We start from the raw sequence: 19150 nt of genomic DNA, 5'->3' as shown, positions 1-19150 counted from the left end.
GCTGTAATTCTGGTCTTGATATGGCGCTAAATCTCTCCCTTGGACCTCTAAACACTGGCGTGTTGGCACACCAAACAATGCCGCTCCCTCTTGGTATGATGAAACATTCCCACTTGCCAGGGCGCTCCGGTCTCTTCTTGGCAGTATGCTACAGCTCCTTTGCATGAACTCTCCTTTTCCCCGTGGAAATTCTTGGTTGCTCTACCAGTCTCCAACGAGAAATACTTGATGCTCATCTTGATTCTGCCCTCTTGATGCCCTGCAGGCTTTCCCCCAAGCAGCATCAACAGAGCCTCTGGGCCTTTTGCGATGTCAGCATGCTCAGTCCATTTCCTGCCCAGCAGCAGCCAATTCAAGTTCCCTTATTTTGAAGCGCTCCCCTCGCCCTTGCAGGCCTCTTCTTGGCAGCATGCTACACCCTCTGTCACACCTCCTGCATGGAGTCCAACTTCCTGCTTGAGAACCCTCTTCAGGCCCCGTTGTCCGGGGGATTGAGGTTTTGGAAGGGGGTTGAAGTATCAGGCGAGGGTGTAGGTGCGGTGGGTGTCGCGCATGATGAGGCGCAAGCGTTTCAGCTGCAGCAGGCTCTGCAGCAGCGCAGTCTTCTGGCTGTGGCCCAGTCCCAGAGCCTCCAGCTCCTCCACCCTCATGCCTAGGACAGACACCCAAATTCAAAGTCAAAATCATGACTGTACAACACAAGCGGCGTGAAAAGTTGATCATTGGGTCCACAACATGGTAAACGGCCTCACAAGAGTGCCTATGCATGTTTGTTTGTCTATTCTGAATACGTGTCGATCATAGCCCCAGTGTCCCTGCTAAGAGGACGTAAAATAAAATCCCGTTGGAGGGAAAGGAGGGCTGGGTGCAGGGTAAGGCATGACATCAAAATGTCGCCAGATGTCAAGCTGTACTGGCTCTGAGGGTGAAAGTCTGGGGGGGAAGCTGCGCGGCACCTGCTGCGTCCAGCGGGAAGCCGCGCGCCAGCTGCGCCTGCACTCCCCGACTGATGAACGCCAGCCCCTCGTTGATCGCCCCCAGCTGCAGCTGCCGGGACAGCCGCAGAGGCAGCCCAGCATATTCCTGCAAACGCACAGATTCCTCATCTCCTCTGCTGCACAAAATTTATACCTTCAACCATTGGAAGAATTTGAGCGTGTGCCTCTGAACCTTTAGGTGTTGAGATGTGGGTATGGGGCAGCACTCTGAATAAAGGCACAGGATTGCATCACGGACACACAGATGAAGGACATAGGCATACCTCCGGGGAGACAATGTTGGGTGCATCGGCTGATGAGCTGACAGCTGGCGCAGCGTGCATGCTGCCGGCATGTGCCGGCTGACCGGATGGCTGTGCGGCAGCCGCCCGGGAGAACACGTTGTCCGCCCAAGCATTCGCCGAAGCTGCTGTCGCACCGTTTGCGGCGTGCCCTCCGCCGTAGTCATAGCCGCCCGTGCTGTGCTGCGCGGCAGCTGTCCCGAAGTCGCCGGACGTCTGGAAAAATAACAACCACTTAGCTGTCTGGTGCTGATTTAGTTGCTACACCTATCAGCATATCAGAAAAGCATGCTCATATGCAGGTTGCAAGCAGAAGAGCATCGACGCATCATTTTAGTACAGAAGTCTCAAAAAATGAATCCATGATCCCATAAACAGTAAAAAATCAACCCTTCACTGGGTGTACCTGGCTAAATGGCCCGACGCTGATAGCGCTCTGCTGGCGGCTGAGATCGGAGCCTGCCGGGAGGCCGGAGTGCTGACTCAGCAGCGAGCTGGCGCTAAGATAGGCCGACAGGTTGCCCGAGTGCTGCCCCTGGAAGCCGGAGCTGGTCTGCCTGTTCAGGCCGCAGGGCGGCAGGCCATAGGCAGACTCGGAAGCCGGCCCGAAGGCACCTGAGGGCTGGCTCTGCAGGGAACCTCCGTTGAAGCTGCCGGACAGGTGCGCCTGCAGCGACGCGCTCCCCTGGTGGCTCAGGCTGGTGTAGAGGTGAGCAGCGGCTGCTCCATTCCATGCAGCCTGCGCACAAAGAGCATTTCAAGCTTGTGAGAAACCCCCGGCCTGGTTGCCTTTGTACGCTGGGAAGCGGAGAGGAGTGTGAACCCCTCTTTGAGATTTGAGGGGTCTTCTCTCAGTCCATTTTGCAACCGGCAAGCTGTCCAAATGCTTGCAGTGTCGTCATGGTTGACCACTTGCTTGATCGACTAATAGAACCGTTGGAATCGCTCTGTCGCCGAAGACCACCAGAGACAAGCATGAGCTCTTGCCTTCGCAACAGATGCCAGTTTCTTCCTATTTGCATGTGCATGGCATGGAAGCGAGGTTGCCCACACCTGCTGCAGGTTGTCTGACTCTGCCTCAGCAGGAGGGCAGCGGGAGGCGAGGGGGGACCCGGGGGCGGCATCGAAGGAGCGGCTGTTGGTGCGCGAGTGGGGGGCGGCCCCCCGGCGCGCAGATGCCAGCGGGGAACCCGGGGGCGCCTCATAGCGCTGCAGCCGCTCTCCAGCCGCCGCAAACGCGTCCGGGCCCGTTTTGTACGCAGCGCTAGCCTGCTGATCATGTCAAAAGCAGCCACGGTTTAGATTTTGAATTTGCCCCACAATCAAGGATCGTGCAGGCTGCGCATTTGAAAGCAGCGACACTTGAGATTCACCAGTGACATGATGAATGCATGTGTGGACTCAAAGGAGCCACATGCATTCTGCAGTGACATGATCAACACACATGCATGGGCCTCATGCTTAAATATTTCCGCCCTGGTGGAGGAGTGTGAACTTTGGCAGAGAGGTTGCAGGAAAACAAACCACATTCAGCATTGCAGGGGAAAGAGATAATGCCAAGATGGGATGCCGAAGCATTCATCCATAAGGCCTGGTCCGACAATAAACTACTTACAGATAAAGGGAATGACCGCATGGGTCGATACTACCAACACAAATGCTTGTAATCTGAAGTGCTGCGCAGTTCACCTGGTGCTGCTGTTGTGCAAAGGGCGAGGGTACGACGGAAGTGGGGCCTTGGGAGCGGCTGCTGGGGGGCAGGTGCGAGCTCTGGAACAGGCTGAACCCCTCTGATGCCTTCGTTGGGCTGCCCCCGGCCGGCTGACTCCCAACTCCTGAGCCGCAACAGAAATGTCAAAATGCCGCTGCATTTGTCGAAGGTGATCTGAATGCCATACTTGAACATCCTCAGACTCCTCTAAACATACTCACATGCATGACCCTGAGTGGAGATTGGGAGGCTGTGGTCAGCAAAAGAACCTCAATTTTCTATGAAGTGCAGACATGCCAGATGGACCAAGGCATCTTGCGCGGATATGATCCTGCAGAAGTGCATTGCAATTGACGCTGCTGTGAACGCAGGAAAGTCTGGGAGTGTTATTGAAGAACAACTTTTGGAGCTTTCCTGAAGGCATGCAATCACTGTTCTTGCACACGTTTTTATCTGAGATGGAGCAATCACGCGCGCGGACGGGACCCAGCAAAATTCGATCCCATGACATCATAGAATTTCTACAACAGTCAGCGTGGCTTGAGTTACCTGGAGCAAAGCTCACGCTGCGGCGGGGCTCCTGGGCGGCGGCATGGTTGGCCTGCTGCTGCTGCAGGGCATAGAGCTGCCTGCCCAGCTGGGCAGTTGAGCCGGAGTGGGCAGCCAGCAGAAGCTCGGCGGTGGAGGGCATGCGGTTGGGGTTGATCACATGGTGGGGCGTCGCACTCGCCATGCCCTGAGCCGGAGTGGCGGCCGGCGGCAGAAATGGCGTCTGAGCGTCCAGGCAGGACAGGTCTTCTGCACCGCAGTACTGGAATGCTGTCGAGGGGGACCTGTACACAGATGATTACACTGAAGCCTTCACAAGAAGCAAATCGGCTCTAATGATATGTCCAGTTCTATTGAATAATGTAGTTATGACCAGGGTACGAGAAGTAAAGTAGGAATGACAAGCGGAGACGACGAAATCATGTGGGCAAGGGACCAGACAGGTACCTGGTGTGCAGCACGGCCTTGCGCAGCTCGAGCGTATTCTCTTCCACCGGGACGCCGTAGCCGCCGCGCGCGTTCGCGTTCAAATTTGAATACATCGTCCCGTAGCTGGCGGGGATGAAGCCGCTACGGTTCTCCGCCTGCTGCTGGAGGGACCCCCCGTCGTACAAGCCCAGTCCCCCCGGTGTCTGCAATCCCATGTGCCCATGCCCGCCTGGCAACGAAGATCAATTTGTCATTTATTCTCATCACATGCTGATCAGGGGGTACTGAGTGGTCTTAGCACCCCCTGTGCTGATGTCAGGCATTTCATGGAAAGGGTCCTGATTTGAAGCTCTTGAGATTGGTGGCTGCGGCAAGGCATCTGGGAGAACATACACTGAGGACAGGATCAGCCGCATCAGTTGAGCTTTCCTGTCCATTGCATGCCCAACTTCAGGATGACAGACTGCTATGGGCAACCCTGGGCCTTTGAGAGACATGAATACTGAGGATGACAGTGGAGCAGCACCTGTCTTGGGGCTGCCAGGGAAGGGGTTGCTCCATATGGGGTGCCCCACAGAAGGGTGGGGGGTCCGAGCCGCTGCACCCGCGCGGGTGGGGGACATCTGCAAGCCTCCACTGTGACGCGGGGATCCCAGGTTCCCCCCCTGCATGCATGCACGCCCGATCAGAAATGTTCAAATCACCATTTCTTTAGCTGAAGGAGCACCCAAACTAGAGATGCTGCCTTATGCCTGCCCACATCAGGGGCAATATCTGCCGGACACTGCAAGGAAGTGCGAGCAAGTTAATATGGTTTTAGAGACTGTGAGATTTCTGTTGTGCGGCTGGATAAATAAAGTTTGTGGTTTCTGTTGCTATTGTTGTCAGAGAGAGGGGGGGGGGGGGGGGGGGGGATTCTCAACCTGCTTGATCTTGCGCCCAAACTGGTCAATGTAGGGGGTCGCCTTGGCAGCGGGGGGCCCTGGGGGAGGCTGACTGGGCTGCAGGCCGGCCGCCTGCATCTCATTGCTCAGCTGCGCCGCCATCTCACTATCCCCGTAGCGCTCAAAACCTGCACAAAATTACGCAGTCTTCATGTTCTGCTTTTTTCTCGAGCTGCAGCATCACAGAGGAGCAGTCTGCCTGGCTTGGTGGTAGCGGGTGAGTTCAGGCGAGCGCGGAGCCTGCGTGAGGGACTGAGCCCACCGCTCAACCACAGCGGGACTGACGGATCCTCACGAGCCGCTTTACAGGAAAGGGATGGACCAGAAGAGCATGAAATGAAGGAGCCCAGAACAGTAAGACTCAGCTTCAGATACAGCTTTAGAGTTATAGACCCTCAACACAAATGGCAAACAAGGGCGATGGAGGGGTTGCACGGTGCTGCTCTGGTGCAGCTGATGGGTCCCCCTTCCTTGCGAGACACCAGATTGTTGACGGTAGCTTCACATTGCAAGCCGGGGCTGGGTTGCATCCCCATGTTAACACCCGCGCAGTTGACTGATGTCATGTCTTTACTGATACTGGAAAGGACGGTGCGCCCACCGGCGATGAGGGTGGAGTAGCAGATGTGGTCCGGGCGAATGTCTTGGGCGGGCATGCAGCGGAAGAGCTCGTAGGCCTTGTCGGGTCGCCCGCCCGTGCAGCAGGCCGTCATCAGCGCCGAGTAGGTGATCACGTTCGGCGCGCACGCCGTGTCGCTCTTTGCCGCGGCCTTCATGTGCGAGAAAACCTGCACATACCAATTTATGATGCTCAAAGACTTGTGCAAAACCACTCGTTACCCTGGTGTCTAGATGACTCACTGTAGAGGCCGGTGCACCTGTTTTGGCGATTACGAGGGGCCAACAGCAAAGAGAGCTTGGAGAGAGCTTGAATGCATGCTGATATCTTGGCCCATATCCTGTTGAATACTGGGTGCCCCCAAGACCGATCAAGGCCTGTTTTTGCATCACAGTCATTCATTCCAGGTGCTTGCATGTCTTGCAGGTCAAGCAGCCACCTCAGAGTACAGAGAATTGCAAAAAAGAAATGCATCCGAGCCCAGACTGTATGGCCTCCTGTGGAGTCCAGATGACCTGCAGCGTGTGGCCGGTCACAGAAACAGGCCTGTCTGCAAATTTAGATCATCGATGGAGAAGGAGAGGGAACGCACCTGCATGGCTTCCTCCCATCGGCCGGCGGTGGCGCAGGCGGAGATGAGCGAAGAGAAGTGGACCGTGTTGGGGCGCACTGCCGGGTGGTAGTCGCGCATCGCCTGCAGCCAGGCTTACCATTCATTTCTCATGTGGATTTTTTTTAGTTTTATATTACACGCCTATCCAAGCCACAGTTGGCTTAGGTTCGTCGCAGCAGCGTTCATGTGATTTATCACTATTTATATGGTGTACCGCCATTAAAGCTAGCATGGCAAAGTTTAAATGCAATATAGATCGTCCGCCCAAAGTAGAGGAGCGCCAGATAAAGTGGAGCCATGATTATTATGGCCTGCCACATCCAAATTGAGCTGCAAAATTAGGGGCTGGGGAGCTCGAAACAGCAGCAAGTCCACAGATTGATGAACGCTAGAGACTGGAACTTCTCCAAGCAAGTGCCTGCCTGCTGGGGGACTCTAGTTCGAGGACGATTCTGCGTGCGGAGATCCTTGCCTGAAAGACTTCCAGCGCCTTCTGCCAAAGCTTGGCTTTGGCGCACATGTGCAGCAGCGATGTGAACGCGGCTGCCTGCGGCTGGAAGCTTGCGCTGCTTATCATGCGCGCCACCTCACCGGTGCCTGCACAAACACTTCAAAGTTAAACAGTCTGATATATATCACAGATTTCGAATTCACAGGCAAACCTCCGCCATGCATGTCTGCTGGGCCATACGTCTAAGACTGGGGGCAGACCACACTTGCCATTTCCAGACATGCTTCTGCTTCAGTGTCCCTGGAATACATCTTCATCTGTCAGCCTGATGGCTTCACATGCTTGTGCGCCATGCATGCGTTGGACAAGCTGTGCAGTGTGCAAGCATGCATGCCGTGATGACAAACAACACCAGTACCATGCAAAGAATCTGGCAGCTGCACATCTGCACGACAGCTCTGTGGTTGGAAGAGGATGTCTACCTGGCAGGGCAGCGTGGATGGCAGCCTTGAGGCTGAGCATGTCCCAGGGGGGCTCTCCAGCCGACAGGCGAGCAGTGATGCTCTCCTTCTTTGCAGCGCTCTTGCTCATCCCCAGTCCGGCTGCTGCGTTGGCCGCACGAGGGGACTGGCCACTCACAGTCGACACTGAGACGCCTGCAGACACACATGTATCACACAATATCATCACATCATCATGAACCTTCTCCACAGGTGTTCTGGAGCAGCCTTGACTATCATCTTGACTTGGCCCTAAACCATGAACCAGCATTGACTATCATCCCGCAGGCATTTGCCAGGAGGTTCTCCTGCAAGGTATCCATCATCTTTTCAGCCAGTAGATGCTGAGCAATTGGGTGTTCCTGATATGTGACAGCTGTGAAGGCTTTGAACAGGGGTGTATTGACATGCACCACCTGCATGCATGCCTGCTGGAGCGCCAAGCCTGTTGGTGGGAGAGAAGCGAGGGTGCTCCAGTGCCAGATGGTCCACTTTCTTGGCTGCACATCAGGACACACACAAAGTACAGCCTTCACATGTCGGACTGTTTGCATGGTGGTGCTGCTATGATGCAAATAAAATCTGCATGGCAATGCAAGCTGAGGAGAACAGCCCGTTAGCAGAATAAATGCATGGTTCAGCGGGCGCTGCATGCGGGGTTTTATACAGTCTTGAAGGTGAATGCAGGTCTCAGGTTGCCAGTAGCCTACCTATCTCCTCCAGCTGAGATGGGGAGCCCTTCAGCGCTCCACCTGGGGTCTCCAGTGCAAGGTAGGCAAGCTTCCTTCCTGCGACAACCAGGCATGCAAGTTGAACATTACTACTCGGTATCTACAGCAATCTCGACTATTACACATGAGTGTGCAGTATTCACAAGCCTTTGAGTTTGGGATACTCTATTGTGCAGGTAATCAGAAGATAGTGCAGGTGCCAGTTGATTGTGTGTCGAAGCAACATGCATGCTCAAGGCTAGCTCAGGCAGAGAGCTGCATTCCCTGTGTTGTGCTCGAGGCATACCAATGGCATCTGGAGTGGCAGCTTCACAGGCACCATACTTCTCTTCCATGTCCCTCTGTGTCACTGAGCCTGAACGTCCCACTTTGGACTCCCCAGAGTTGGCATACTTCCGCTGCAGCTCCCTGTGACGACAACCATGCGTTAGAAACAGAAAGTCCTTTGTCGCAGGCTTGGAGTTTCCCATGCTTTGAAGCAATGATGCGTATGTGAGCTGTGCAACACAAGCAGCATGGACAAATGTTTTACAGCATGCTCTGGAAGATTCAAAAGGTAAACATGGGATTCAATATCGTGGTCAGCTCACCTCAGGGAAGGGCTGATGGTGACAGCAGATATGAGGGAGGAAGCCACAGGAGACGGGGTGGGTGTGACTGTGAGCTGCCTCACAGTAGATGTGCTTGCTGGCGCATACTTGCCTGTAAGATCGCCCAGCGGTTCTGTGCAGCAGGAGCACAGGTCACAGGTCAGCATGACTGAGAGCTGACATCACGGCGCATGTGCAGGCTGTGGCTGTGTCTGACGAGATTTCCGCCAAGCATGTCAAGCGAGCTCATGACAATGGACTGGTCATGAACTTGGGTTCTTGCTTGTTAAAGAAGGGGCTCCATAGCAAACAGCGAGCACACCTGGTGATTGGGTGCCGTATCTCTCCTCCTGCCGCTCCGGTCCATTCTTCTCTGTCTTCCCCTGAACGGTCAATCCAACAACTCAGCCCCCATCTTGCATACAAGCTGTGGCATCTCTTCTGGTTGACATGCATATGGTGAGAAACAGTGTTCCCAATTGATACGTCAGGGAAGAAATCATTTTCGAGATGGCATACTAGGATAGGACTGGGGAGATCCTCACATCAGCCAAGCAGCAGGCCACATTGGCATGGGCATCCGCAGTCCCAGCATGAGGATCCAAAAGGTCAAGGGGATCCTCTGTGACTGGTCCGCTGTACTCAGCCTTGTAGCCATACTGCCGCAGCCTGTCTTCCAACTCCACAATCCTGCGCTGGCTGTCCTTGTGAAGAGCGAGGCAGTGGCTCAGGAGCTCCTGTGCATGCCACACAGGTGGGCATCAGCACTGGGTGGGAACAGAGCCGACTTACATCCTGACCCACACTTGTTTTCCAGTTGGTGGGCCTGTCTGGAATGGCATTGTGCACTGAAACGCAGGAGGCCTTGCAGGAGTGATCACGAGGAAAGTCACCTCCAGGGAGACAGCATCCAAGGTGGCACTTTGCAGCTTCTCAATCTCAGACGAGATGGTAGCAGCTTGCTGAACCAGCTCTTTGCAGCTCTCCCTGAATGCCGTCGCTGGAAGAAGCACATTTGTACTTTCAAACGAGAGAAGTGCAAAGCAGAATTGCATGCAAGTGACTGTTGCTCCTTCAGGGGACATACTGTCAATCATGAGGCAAATTGTGCGCACGCATTGCATCAAACTTTTTTTCCTTAATCGATATGGCAAGGCAAAGGGGCAACATACGTCCAATGCAGGGCTTGGAGTTGATAGTCCTTCGTAGGCTACTGATGCCCTCTGTTGTGTGAGCTGCAAAGGAGCGCAGGTCCGCAGAGAAGGCTGCTATGCTGTCAGGTAAGGCTGACATGGTCACAAAGGCCGGGAGAGACAGGTCTGTGCCCGCAATCTTTTGATTGCCCAGACAAAGCTCCAATGAGGGCTCACAAGAGCCCCTGGTTAAGTTGATAACGTCAGCCTGCTGCGCCAGTGTCCCTGCATATTTTTTTGCGCCAGCAGTGCTCGCTGTGAGCTCAGATGGCGAAAGTGGCAAAGATTGCACGCGACAAATCAGACAATTTTGTACCAGGTTGCTGTCCTTGGAAGATTTGAAGTGGGTGACGTTTCTCGCGACCTCACCATCTTTCGCGGGGTTTCCAAGCAGGCAACACCGTTTCAAGATGGACTGGTGGTGCGCCGATCATGCTCACATTTGCCTTGTGAAGATCTTGAAACACTGAATACCTGCAGGCGGTGACTCTGCAAAGTGCAGCTTTCTACAGCTGCCAGGCAGTGGTGCTGCTCATGCAGGGCTCACCACTGCCGTAGATTTGCCACTAACGTTGTCAGAATGGCACAAAACGGCGGTGTATCTTCGCAAAAATCTGGAAGAGGCGCATTTTTGCTGTTCGAAGGAGTTGATCGGTGCGGTAAAACCACACAGAGCCAAAGATTGGTGGAATACTTGAAAGGCAAGGGGGTGAGCTTTTACGACAAATCAAGTGGCACACCCTGATCAGATCTGCTTACAAACAAGATCATAGATTTTTGATAGCCCAACAGAGCATGCCCTGCTGAACTTACTTGTACATTTTTACACCTTTGATCTTGATCTGTTCCCATCTGAAAAGCCGAATACATGCAATCTTAATGGACTCAATGGTATCATGTGTCTGCATCATAGGTTGCCGCAGAGCTCTGGAGGTTTCCTGACCGCTACACAGCCATTGGGCGCATGATAGATTCCTACTTGTCAGGGGAGACTGAAGCAGATGACGCCGCCGTGCACCTGCTCTTCTCAGCCAACAGATGGGAGAAGAGGTACGAAATGGAATGCAAGAGTGTATTTTCAACCACCTATCCAATCCATGCAAATTTTGTCCTCCCCTTTCGGGCGCTGAGTGATTCTAGCCTGACAGGGAGGCCATGCTTGCTGCACTTCATGCCGGGCACACACTGGTCGTGGATCGGTACGCGTACTCAGGCGCAGCTTTCACAGCTGCCAAGAAGGTCCCTGGGCTTGATCTGGAATGGTGCAAGGTGAGCCGACAGCGCATCAGGCATTGCTCATCCAAACGGTCTCCGCAGCCCAATAGCTGTTGTCTATCAAATAGCATGCATTTTCACCGGCATGCCCAGTGTGCCTGATGATTGTAAAGCCTTGCCAAGAAACTGTCCTTAGATCCAGAATGCACTCCCCCTGGCATCTTTGGATCACTGGTGATATTGGCTGCTGGTGCTTGACAGGCTCCAGACAAAGGGCTGCCTGCACCAGATGCAGTCATCTACCTGTCCATGAGCCCAGAGGCAGCTGCTCTCAGAGGTGGCTATGGCAAGGAACGGTATGAGAAGGTACGTCACTTGCACCGGTCATGTGTGCATTTAGCGACGTGCAACACTCGGTCAATGCATCAGTCAATATAATTGCAAATGTATGGGCTCTGGCAGAAGGGTGTGCTTGAGTTCTGAGCTCGTACTTCCAAGGCACGCATACATGTCTGGCTTCAAAAGCAGGCCTGAGAAGCCACAAGTACTGGTATGTGCGCAGGAAGAGATGCAGAAGGAGGTGTCTAGGCAATTTGCGCTGCTGGCGGATGACACATGGCACACAGTGGATGCTGCCCAGTCAGTGAAGGCAGTCGAATCTCAGGTGCACCCCAGTTGGTGTGCTCAACTCCTCTTATATATATGCTATCATTCGTTGTGATCTGTGCTTGGCTAGCTCTGTGCTTTGCATGGCAAACCCCCTAGGGCTGGACATATGCATTAGGGAACCAGGCTGTCGACTAGTAATGCGCATCAGACTGAAAATAGAGCCAATGCTTCCAGGTGCAGGAAATTGCGGAGGGTGCAGTTGCCAGCTGCTCAAAGGGGCCGCCACTGAGGCTGCTCTGGACGGAAGGGAGCACTGTATGATAATGGCATTTCTAGCGAGAGCTGGAAGTGAGCTGCTGTGTAAAGAGTGAGGGAACATTGCAAACTCATTGATAACCTCTGCCGGTTGCATCGTGCAACTGATTTGCAGTAGAAATTTGAAGAGGGAATGGGAGATATATTCATGTGCACACGTGGCAGAAGCTAGTTTGTCATGAATAGACGGCATTGGTGAGTCACACTGGAATGATGCCATTGATGCCAGATGCTTCACCCAGGTGTAATTTATTTTATGAAGACAAAGGCTCTATTACCTTGTGAAGCACTGTACAAGAATAGGCATATGCCTACAGCGTATCTTGACACTCAATTCGCAACCTCCAGTCACCATGTAATCTTCAACTCGGCACATGACAAGCCAAGACATGTACAAGGCAGAAAGTGACCTGAACAGACTGAGCATGGGCTGCGTCCATCATCCTCACACCCAGCACAATTTCACACACTTGCACCAAACTCTTGGGACTGACATGCATGTGCACACCAAAAAAATTCTGCTGACTCTTTACTCTCAGTAGACAGCTCCGGAGGGGCCCCTTCTCTGGGTGTAATCGGGCTCCTGTGGCTTGGGTGGCGTGCGCTGCTGCTTCAGAAGGGTCCTCTGCAGCCAGTTGGCGAAGACGATAGAGGCAAAGTGCGCCAAAATGGTGTTGGTGCAAGCCTGCCCCCATCACAGCCATGCGTCAGCACTCAATTTTCAATGTTTACCAGCAGGTCAGTGCCTTCGGGATCCTTCTCCCTCTAATAAACGTCTCCTTCGCAGATTGTCCCTCTAGCAATGGCGACGATCAAGAAGAGCACACCCGGAGCACCTGTGTTTAAATTTTGTGCAAGCAAAGGGCACACAAGTGAGCGGACTTGTCAGGGTACCAATGGCAGACAGGCAGAAATACTGAAACGGGGTGGAGACCTGCACAGAGAATGCGTCCAGAGCAGTGGGCGATGCGGTGCGAGCGGCTTGGCCTGCCGCCGCGTAGGGATTCTGTGTGGTGCTCGTAAGGATCTTGGCCACCAATGTTCCCACAGTCGCCTGCATGCACCAAATCTTTCACTCCCCACACTGTCCCAGCTTTTGCGCTGCACATGATCTCAATTCCCCAGCCTCACCTCTGCAGTGCTCCCATGCCAATCGCATACACCTCAATGCTATGGTAATCGGAAGGCCCACTTCAGCATGCTGACAAGCGAGTGTGTGCCAGCGGCTGTAAAGGAAAAGAGCTGCGGAGTTGTGCTAATTTGGGCACTGCGCTTTGGCAGCAGTCATGCAAGAATGCAGTCAGCTGGCCCATGCTGAAGGTCAGGAGCACACCTGCAGGCCCACCAAGGCAGAGGCAATGCCCCACAGGTTGAGGGTCTGGTTTGCGAGCAGTGTGCTGGCAATGCTCTCCTTCTTTATGGTTGCCTTCTCCACAATCACCTTGCGCGCTGACCTGCAACCCAACAGACATATTCCTCAGGCCCATTAAATTGAATGCATGCAAGCCAGGAAATGTAGCTCCCCCTAATGATCTCCCACAAGAGCACAATCACTCAGTGAAAGGACCAGACCATGGCATCAAGCGAGCAAAGGAGAAGTGCAGTCAAGTTGTTGAAGTGGGAAAGGGGGATTAAAGGAGTGCTCGGTTTGCAGCGACATTCAAGTAAGTGGAGGCTGCTCTCACCTGACAATCCCAAAGGAGAGGAAGGTGGATATGAAGGAGGTAGCCACGCCAAACAGCGTGAAGAGGGCAGGCAACGGTGGCACAGTCCCCTGTAAGCAAACACATATACAGGATCATTCAAAGTGATCGGTTTGCGCACGCGCATGTGGGTAAGTAATCTCAGGTGTGACGGAGACAATTTGGTCAGACTTTGGGACGCACCCAGTTGGCGGACGACAGCGTGAAAGTCAGCACGATCGCAGAAACAATGGCGAGGGATAGCTGTGTCCAGAAAGAGGCCCATGCAATGCGCCTGCAAGAATAAGGCAATGTCTAAGTCCTTGGCCGCAAAACCATGTACTACATCCATGATGTTAATCCATGTGCATGCCTGTAGATTGATTGTAGGCCCTCAACAGCTGTTCATAGCCTCGCACCTGATGCCGTACGCCTCACTGGAAACATTTCCCTCCACAGCACTCGTAGCGCAAACAGTCACCTGCAAGCACGCCATTGGGGAATTCAAGGGCTGTCTTGGTGGGGTGCCGGGGCAATTTATGGGATACCTGCAGTCGCGAGAAAGCCAACTACCTGGCGGGGAGGTGCACGAGTGGTCTGCAGAGGGGTTGATCTGAGGATGGGCAGGCTGCCACCACCAAGGCCTCGCACGCTGTTCGTGGCGCACTTTGTCGCTACTGGTCCTCTCAAACCTGTTTGATTGCACACAAAAGGATCAGGATTGGGGGCCCAGGAAATTTGTGGAGGAAGTCCAAGAACAGAGCCATGCAATGCAAAAGCACAGGAATCATCTGTCTCATCGATCTCCCTTCGTTACTGTGTGCTGGATTGGTGTGGTAGCATAAGTAAAGTGATGCAAGAGCGATGCAGCAGGAGAAGACCTGCTCTCTTCCGGGATTGGAAGGCCAATGAAGCAACGCTGGGTGTCCAGGACGACTGTGAAACAGCTGCGATCCTCATCTCGACTGCACACTTTGAATCCTTTAAGCCTTTCAGATGTTTAAGCAAAGCAATGGGTCTGCACTGGGTCTGCGCGCAATGAACAAACTCACACCGCACAGCTTCACCTAAACTTCCCATTTCAGCGGCATCGCCTCGGCACAGCCTAAGACACGCCTGAGAATTGATATACGCGTATGTCTGCGTTCGATCCTCAACGAAATCATTATCCTAGATCAACTGTTTCGATGGCTCGTTGAGCCATGAATAACGTAGTGATCAAGGTGCATTGCCAGAAGGGTGGCTGTCCAGGGGACCTGCTGCTTCTTCCTAATGCAACCTTCCAGTGAAGAGGATGCTGGCCGTGCCGAGCTAGCTTCCAAAGAAGAGTCTCTCATAAATTGCTCAGAGAAGCACAGTGAGTTGTCATGATGTCACGCTGAACCAAGTGCCTTCCATGTACTGCCTTCCAGTGTCAATGCAGTGACATGACACCCTGTGCAATATTGGAACCCATCGTATGATACTATATGCCATTATTATGCTGCATGCAAGCGAATCACCATGACAGTATAAAAAATCCCACGTGCTTTGATGTATTGCAGAAGCACTGCTGCTATGCTTCAAGGAGAGCTCGCTCTTCGGCTGGAACTGCAAGGAGCAACACGAAGCCTTCTGGGACTGTTACAGGAAGGAACGGGTAAGCGTCATCAGCTACATTATTGGCATTCAGCTCAGTGACGGATGGGCCATGACTGTGCTAGCCTCAAAGCACATAACTGACCTGCTGCAGGGAATGGAGGCCAATGTTGTGGGGGATGCTCTTTCGAGATGGATTGGCAAGCTGAAGCCTGATCGTGAGCGGTCTGATGCCAAAGACAAGTAGTTCGCCATCAGCGGAAGTCATATGCTGGTCACCGTCTTTACACTTCTGCAGGTGTGTTCTCCCTTTTCGGTGTTCAAGCATCCCATGCACAGTATGAATTGCCAATCATACTGTTCACATGTATCTCAGGGACGGTGTGGACAGGATTGAGGCTAAAGTGCTCAACATCAGAGGTTTCTGGTGCTCATGCATGGGTGTTGCAGGCCTCCCGTGGAGCCTCCTGAGGAGCATATACGATATATCTGAGATGGGATCGGGATGTTCCAGCAACTTGCCACTCTGAAAGCAGCAGGCCACAAGAGGTGGCGCTGCAGGTTCTGCATCCCGTACCCTTCTGGGCTGAGCCTAGTGACTGCTCAACATGCTGTGGAAACACAAATGTCAAACACTGTAAATTAGACTTCCCTTAAAACTCTGACAGGACGCCATATCATCAATCAGCTGGATTACAGGAATTCTTCGATATAACTTACCGCCATTGATGCCCTGGGGCCATCTTGTATGAAAGCCATGAGCACCAGGCAACAACGGTGGTCTGGCATGCCATCAAATATACATAGCAGCTACTCATACACTTGACATGATAGGACGCCACCCAGGATCATGATATCCGAACTGATTAGATAAAGTTGTCTTGCAGACATAACAACTGCCCTTTTGTATTCTCCTCTCATTCTCCCCAGAAGCCAACTGGCTGCGCTGGGGGAACCCATCTGCCTGTCAGGTACACACTCTGGCCCGCCTCCCAGCCAGGGACCTGTGGCATGCGCTGAATGCATCAGAACTGGACCAACACAAGCAGATTGTAGAGACTTCATCGACAAAAGAGCAGGTTTTAAAAAACAGCGCAACACGTGGCAGGCTGGCAAGCAAGTGGCAGGTGCTAAGCTGATGCAGAAATCAGGGCTGAGTTTTGTGGAAGAGATCAACTCACATCTTTCATGATCTTGGCCTCGTTCTCAACTGATTGCTTCTTTGCCTGTACCCACCTGAAGCAGCACAGTGCAGAGAAAGATCACATTGTGTCCATCATGTCAATGTCCAGCGGATGGCATTAAATTTGGTCACAATGGTCACAAAATTTTGGGTGACCCAGGCAGACACGCAGATCTACAGCCACGCAGCAGCTCCGACCTCCTGTCCTCCTCTGCTTGGAGCACTGGGTAGATAGCTGTCCGCATTGTCATCTTTTCCGCCTTCAACGCCCTCCGATACCTGTTGAACTCGCCAACCTGCAACCCCCACTGTCTAATCAGACGTTGGCCAAAGACTTTAAGCCGCCATATGCTTGTATTTAGTGCCAACCATTTTGCTTATACCAATACAGAAACAAGCAATCCTCACATGCAGGAAGTAAAAGACGAAAGCGCTCACTCTGTAGAAGCCGAATGCCATCACTGCAGCACCCACGGCAAAGAGGGTGAAGCCAGTGGGGCCTGTCGAGGGGATCCTTCGCGCATATCTGATCGATGGGAAGCCGCCGGGCGGTGGACCATCTTGGAGTACGGGCATGTCTTTGACGGACTGCAGTGGAGCACACAGCCAGGGTTACTGGGAGAGTCTGCTGAAGTGATAGCAGAGAAGGCTATCACTTGCAGCAGCACAAGCAATCTCCGTGTCTCCACAGAGTAGATCACGTGATTGATCTCTTACAGGGCCATGCCACAACCCACACAGAGACGCACAACATGTGCTGCTAGGTCAGCAGGGGTGCGCGACGAGTGCTGACACGCAGACAGACTCGTAGCAAGAATTTATGCAGAAAAAGCGGCAAACATTCTTTGACACATCAATGTGAGATCAGCAACAGGTCCTGGTATCCTCAGAAAACACTTTGGGGATGATGTTTAGTAGCCCCACAAATGCCGCACCTTCATGCCCGGGTACCCCCGCCGCAGCGTTTCCGTCATCTTTCGGCTCTCTCACGCGCAATCAGCCCCGTGGGCTTGCCTTCTATCAAATAAGAGTGTCAGAGCAGGAAATAAATCTCCTGCCCAGGTCCAAAATGGACCAGTCTTTCCGGCCGGCGACGCGCCTATGCTTTTCCTTAGAAGATGGAGCAGATCAGGGCCTCCTCCAATGTCTTGGTGTCCTCGTGATGCGATCTCATCCAGCAATTCCACAACTGAGGAGTCCCCTCGCAGTGGTCCCCCCGCTCAAAGTGAGAGGGTAGTCAGCAGTAGTAACCGAGAGGCTTCTGCCTTTTGCTCCTGGCGGCTCTTCACTGCGATCCTCTCTACATAGCGGTAGGCCTGCTTAAATTGCTCGGCACGCAGATCCACCAAGATGGTGCGTGTTAGCGTGCTGGGCGATGCCCTCAAATCCATGTACAATGCAGAGAAGCGCGGAAAGAGGCAGGTCTTGATACGCCCCAGCAGCAAAGTGGTCATCAAGTTCCTGCAGGTCATGATGAAGAAGGGTAGGTTCCAAGGACGCAATATAGCTTCAAATATGAGCATGGCAACAGCCTTCAAGGACTCTGCTCTTTTGAGCAGAGCTTCTACTGATGCGATCCAGACATACAGACTTGTTACTGTGGTTTTCTTAGCCCAGCTATCACGATCCTCCTTATTAGAATATGAATGTGCATTAGCAAATCGAAATAATGAGCTGCCTTCGCACGCTCAAGAATTAGCCGCATTAATGAGATGGGTGACTGCTGCCTGTGCAGGCTACATCGGCGAGTTCGAGTTTGTGGACGATCACAGGGGAGGAAAGATTGTCGTGGAGCTGAACGGCAGGTGAGTGGCGCAATGGTGCTTATTATCAGCGTGCAGCATATGGTGGCTCAGGTGGCTGAGATGTGGAAATGCAATACTCCCAGAGAGCTGGGCTATGTGCCCCCCAGGCATGGCATACCTCCCCGAACTCAAGCTTCTGGTGCTGCTGCTCTGCAGGCTCAACAAGTGCGGCGTGATCTCTCCCCGGTATGATGTCAAGCATGGAGAGCTGGAGGCCTGGGTGGCACGCCTGCTTCCCTCCCGTCTGGTGAGTGCCCTCATTTATTTCCTCCAGTTCTCAGACTAGACATTGGATACCTTTGCTGTGTTTATTTTTGGCCCTTGGCAGTTTCTGGCATTGCTGAGTGCACCCTGCCACCCCCCTTGGTGCCTGTTGCGATGGAGACTGAGTCTCTGTGTTGCTGCTGCAGTTCGGCGTCATTGTTCTGACCACCTCAGCAGGCATCATGGACCACGAGGAGGCCAGGAGGAAAAAGGTCGGAGGCAAGGTGAGCGTTATAATGCCATCAAAGGCGCTGGATGGATGTGCCGATGCAAGATCTCATGATGGCTGCGTCGGAGATGCATAGAATATATCTGCTTGATTCGACCCTTTAGAGATGGCAAAAGTTGTTGTGATCTATGCTTAGAGGATCTGCATGAGCCTCAGTATTGACATTGTTGACTTTGTGCTGCAGGTGTTGGGCTTCTTCTACTGAGCGAGCTCGGTCGTGGAGTTCCAGCGTAGACCTCTAATGGGGGGCATCCAGGGACAGCCGTGGTTAGTTGCAATCGGTGTATATTACAGAAGAATGACCCGCACAGTATAAGGAGTACTTGCATGGAGTCATCACTGTGTCTGAACCAAATGGGTTCCAGCAAGTCTCTGTTCTTGCCATGTAACAACTTAAAATACAGTTGCCATCACAGTGCACGCTCAGCGTGCCACCTGGCAATGCAGTAGGCAATGGCTGTCTAGCCAGCATCAGCACATGTGCTCAATCTACTAATTAAGGGCTGGCATGGCGTGGCACGCATTCATTGGTGCGAGCTGGCCGCCGCCTCATGAAACACTGGCAGCAGGCCTTGGAAGCTGCCTGTTGTTCACGCCATAGCAATATTGCTTCCGTATCACAGCGCTTTCATCTATTACGAGTCAGTCTCTGTGGGCTTAG

General features: G+C 53.1%; 5 protein-coding genes across 5 annotated transcripts; 2 read left to right on the top strand and 3 right to left on the bottom strand.

Annotated features, from left to right (window-relative positions):
- Positions 1-518: 518 nt before the first annotated feature.
- Positions 519-9709, bottom strand: COCSUDRAFT_57621 (hypothetical protein; the record flags this gene model as incomplete). The annotated part of the gene is made up of 22 exons (XM_005644959.1): positions 519-652; positions 957-1083; positions 1262-1495; positions 1686-2018; positions 2333-2548; positions 2969-3114; positions 3540-3823; positions 3987-4197; positions 4495-4633; positions 4892-5040; positions 5514-5700; positions 6124-6225; positions 6626-6741; positions 7078-7251; positions 7512-7595; positions 7806-7883; positions 8113-8234; positions 8417-8549; positions 8739-8799; positions 8962-9153; positions 9310-9416; positions 9631-9709. The coding sequence occupies 22 exons, from the start codon at positions 9707-9709 to the stop codon at positions 519-521; spliced, it is 3408 nt and encodes a 1135-aa protein (XP_005645016.1).
- Positions 9710-10044: 335 nt separating this feature from the next.
- Positions 10045-12012, top strand: COCSUDRAFT_48524 (hypothetical protein). Its single transcript, XM_005644958.1, has 6 exons — positions 10045-10318; positions 10523-10659; positions 10758-10878; positions 11086-11190; positions 11387-11488; positions 11668-12012. The coding sequence occupies exons 1-6, from the start codon at positions 10190-10192 to the stop codon at positions 11752-11754; spliced, it is 681 nt and encodes a 226-aa protein (XP_005645015.1). The 5' UTR covers positions 10045-10189; the 3' UTR covers positions 11755-12012.
- A 271-nt stretch (positions 12013-12283) lies between these two features.
- Positions 12284-13926, bottom strand: COCSUDRAFT_83541 (hypothetical protein; the record flags this gene model as incomplete). Its single annotated transcript, XM_005645110.1, has 6 exons — positions 12284-12433; positions 12683-12802; positions 13082-13202; positions 13434-13522; positions 13635-13725; positions 13850-13926. 6 exons carry the CDS (start codon positions 13924-13926, stop codon positions 12284-12286), a joined length of 648 nt encoding a protein of 215 aa, XP_005645167.1.
- Positions 13927-15652: 1726 nt separating this feature from the next.
- Positions 15653-17327, bottom strand: COCSUDRAFT_25259 (GRIM-19). Its single transcript, XM_005644957.1, has 5 exons — positions 17127-17327; positions 16630-16779; positions 16390-16487; positions 16190-16244; positions 15653-16012 (listed from the first exon to the last, which is right to left on the bottom strand). The coding sequence occupies exons 1-5, from the start codon at positions 17163-17165 to the stop codon at positions 15926-15928; spliced, it is 429 nt and encodes a 142-aa protein (XP_005645014.1). The 5' UTR covers positions 17166-17327; the 3' UTR covers positions 15653-15925.
- A 214-nt stretch (positions 17328-17541) lies between these two features.
- COCSUDRAFT_54329 (ribosomal protein S15a component of cytosolic 80S ribosome and 40S small subunit) lies at positions 17542-18898 on the top strand (the record flags this gene model as incomplete). The annotated part of the gene is made up of 5 exons (XM_005644956.1): positions 17542-17674; positions 17927-17996; positions 18153-18243; positions 18407-18484; positions 18674-18898. 5 exons carry the CDS (start codon positions 17542-17544, stop codon positions 18692-18694), a joined length of 393 nt encoding a protein of 130 aa, XP_005645013.1. The 3' UTR covers positions 18695-18898.
- Positions 18899-19150: the final 252 nt, after the last annotated feature.

The sequence above is a fragment of the Coccomyxa subellipsoidea genome (genome assembly GCF_000258705.1).
Source record: "Coccomyxa subellipsoidea C-169, whole genome shotgun sequence".
Taxonomy (NCBI): domain Eukaryota; kingdom Viridiplantae; phylum Chlorophyta; class Trebouxiophyceae; family Coccomyxaceae; genus Coccomyxa; species Coccomyxa subellipsoidea.
This window is presented reverse-complemented; position numbering and strand designations above follow the sequence as displayed.

Coding starts and splice junctions, on each gene's coding strand:
- COCSUDRAFT_48524 (XM_005644958.1), top strand. CDS start 10,190: ATGGCACAAAACGGCGGTGTATCTTCGCAAAAATCTGGAAGAGGCGCA. Junction 10,660..10,757: donor GCCAACAGATGGGAGAAGAG/GTACGAAATGGA, acceptor CTAGCCTGACAG/GGAGGCCATGCTTGCTGCAC. Junction 10,879..11,085: donor TTGATCTGGAATGGTGCAAG/GTGAGCCGACAG, acceptor GGTGCTTGACAG/GCTCCAGACAAAGGGCTGCC.
- COCSUDRAFT_25259 (XM_005644957.1), bottom strand. CDS start 17,165: ATGACGGAAACGCTGCGGCGGGGGTACCCGGGCATGAAG. Junction 16,488..16,629: donor TGGCATTCGGCTTCTACAGA/GTGAGCGCTTTC, acceptor TGGGGGTTGCAG/GTTGGCGAGTTCAACAGGTA. Junction 16,013..16,189: donor AGGCCAAGATCATGAAAGAT/GTGAGTTGATCT, acceptor CGCATGCCACAG/GTCCCTGGCTGGGAGGCGGG.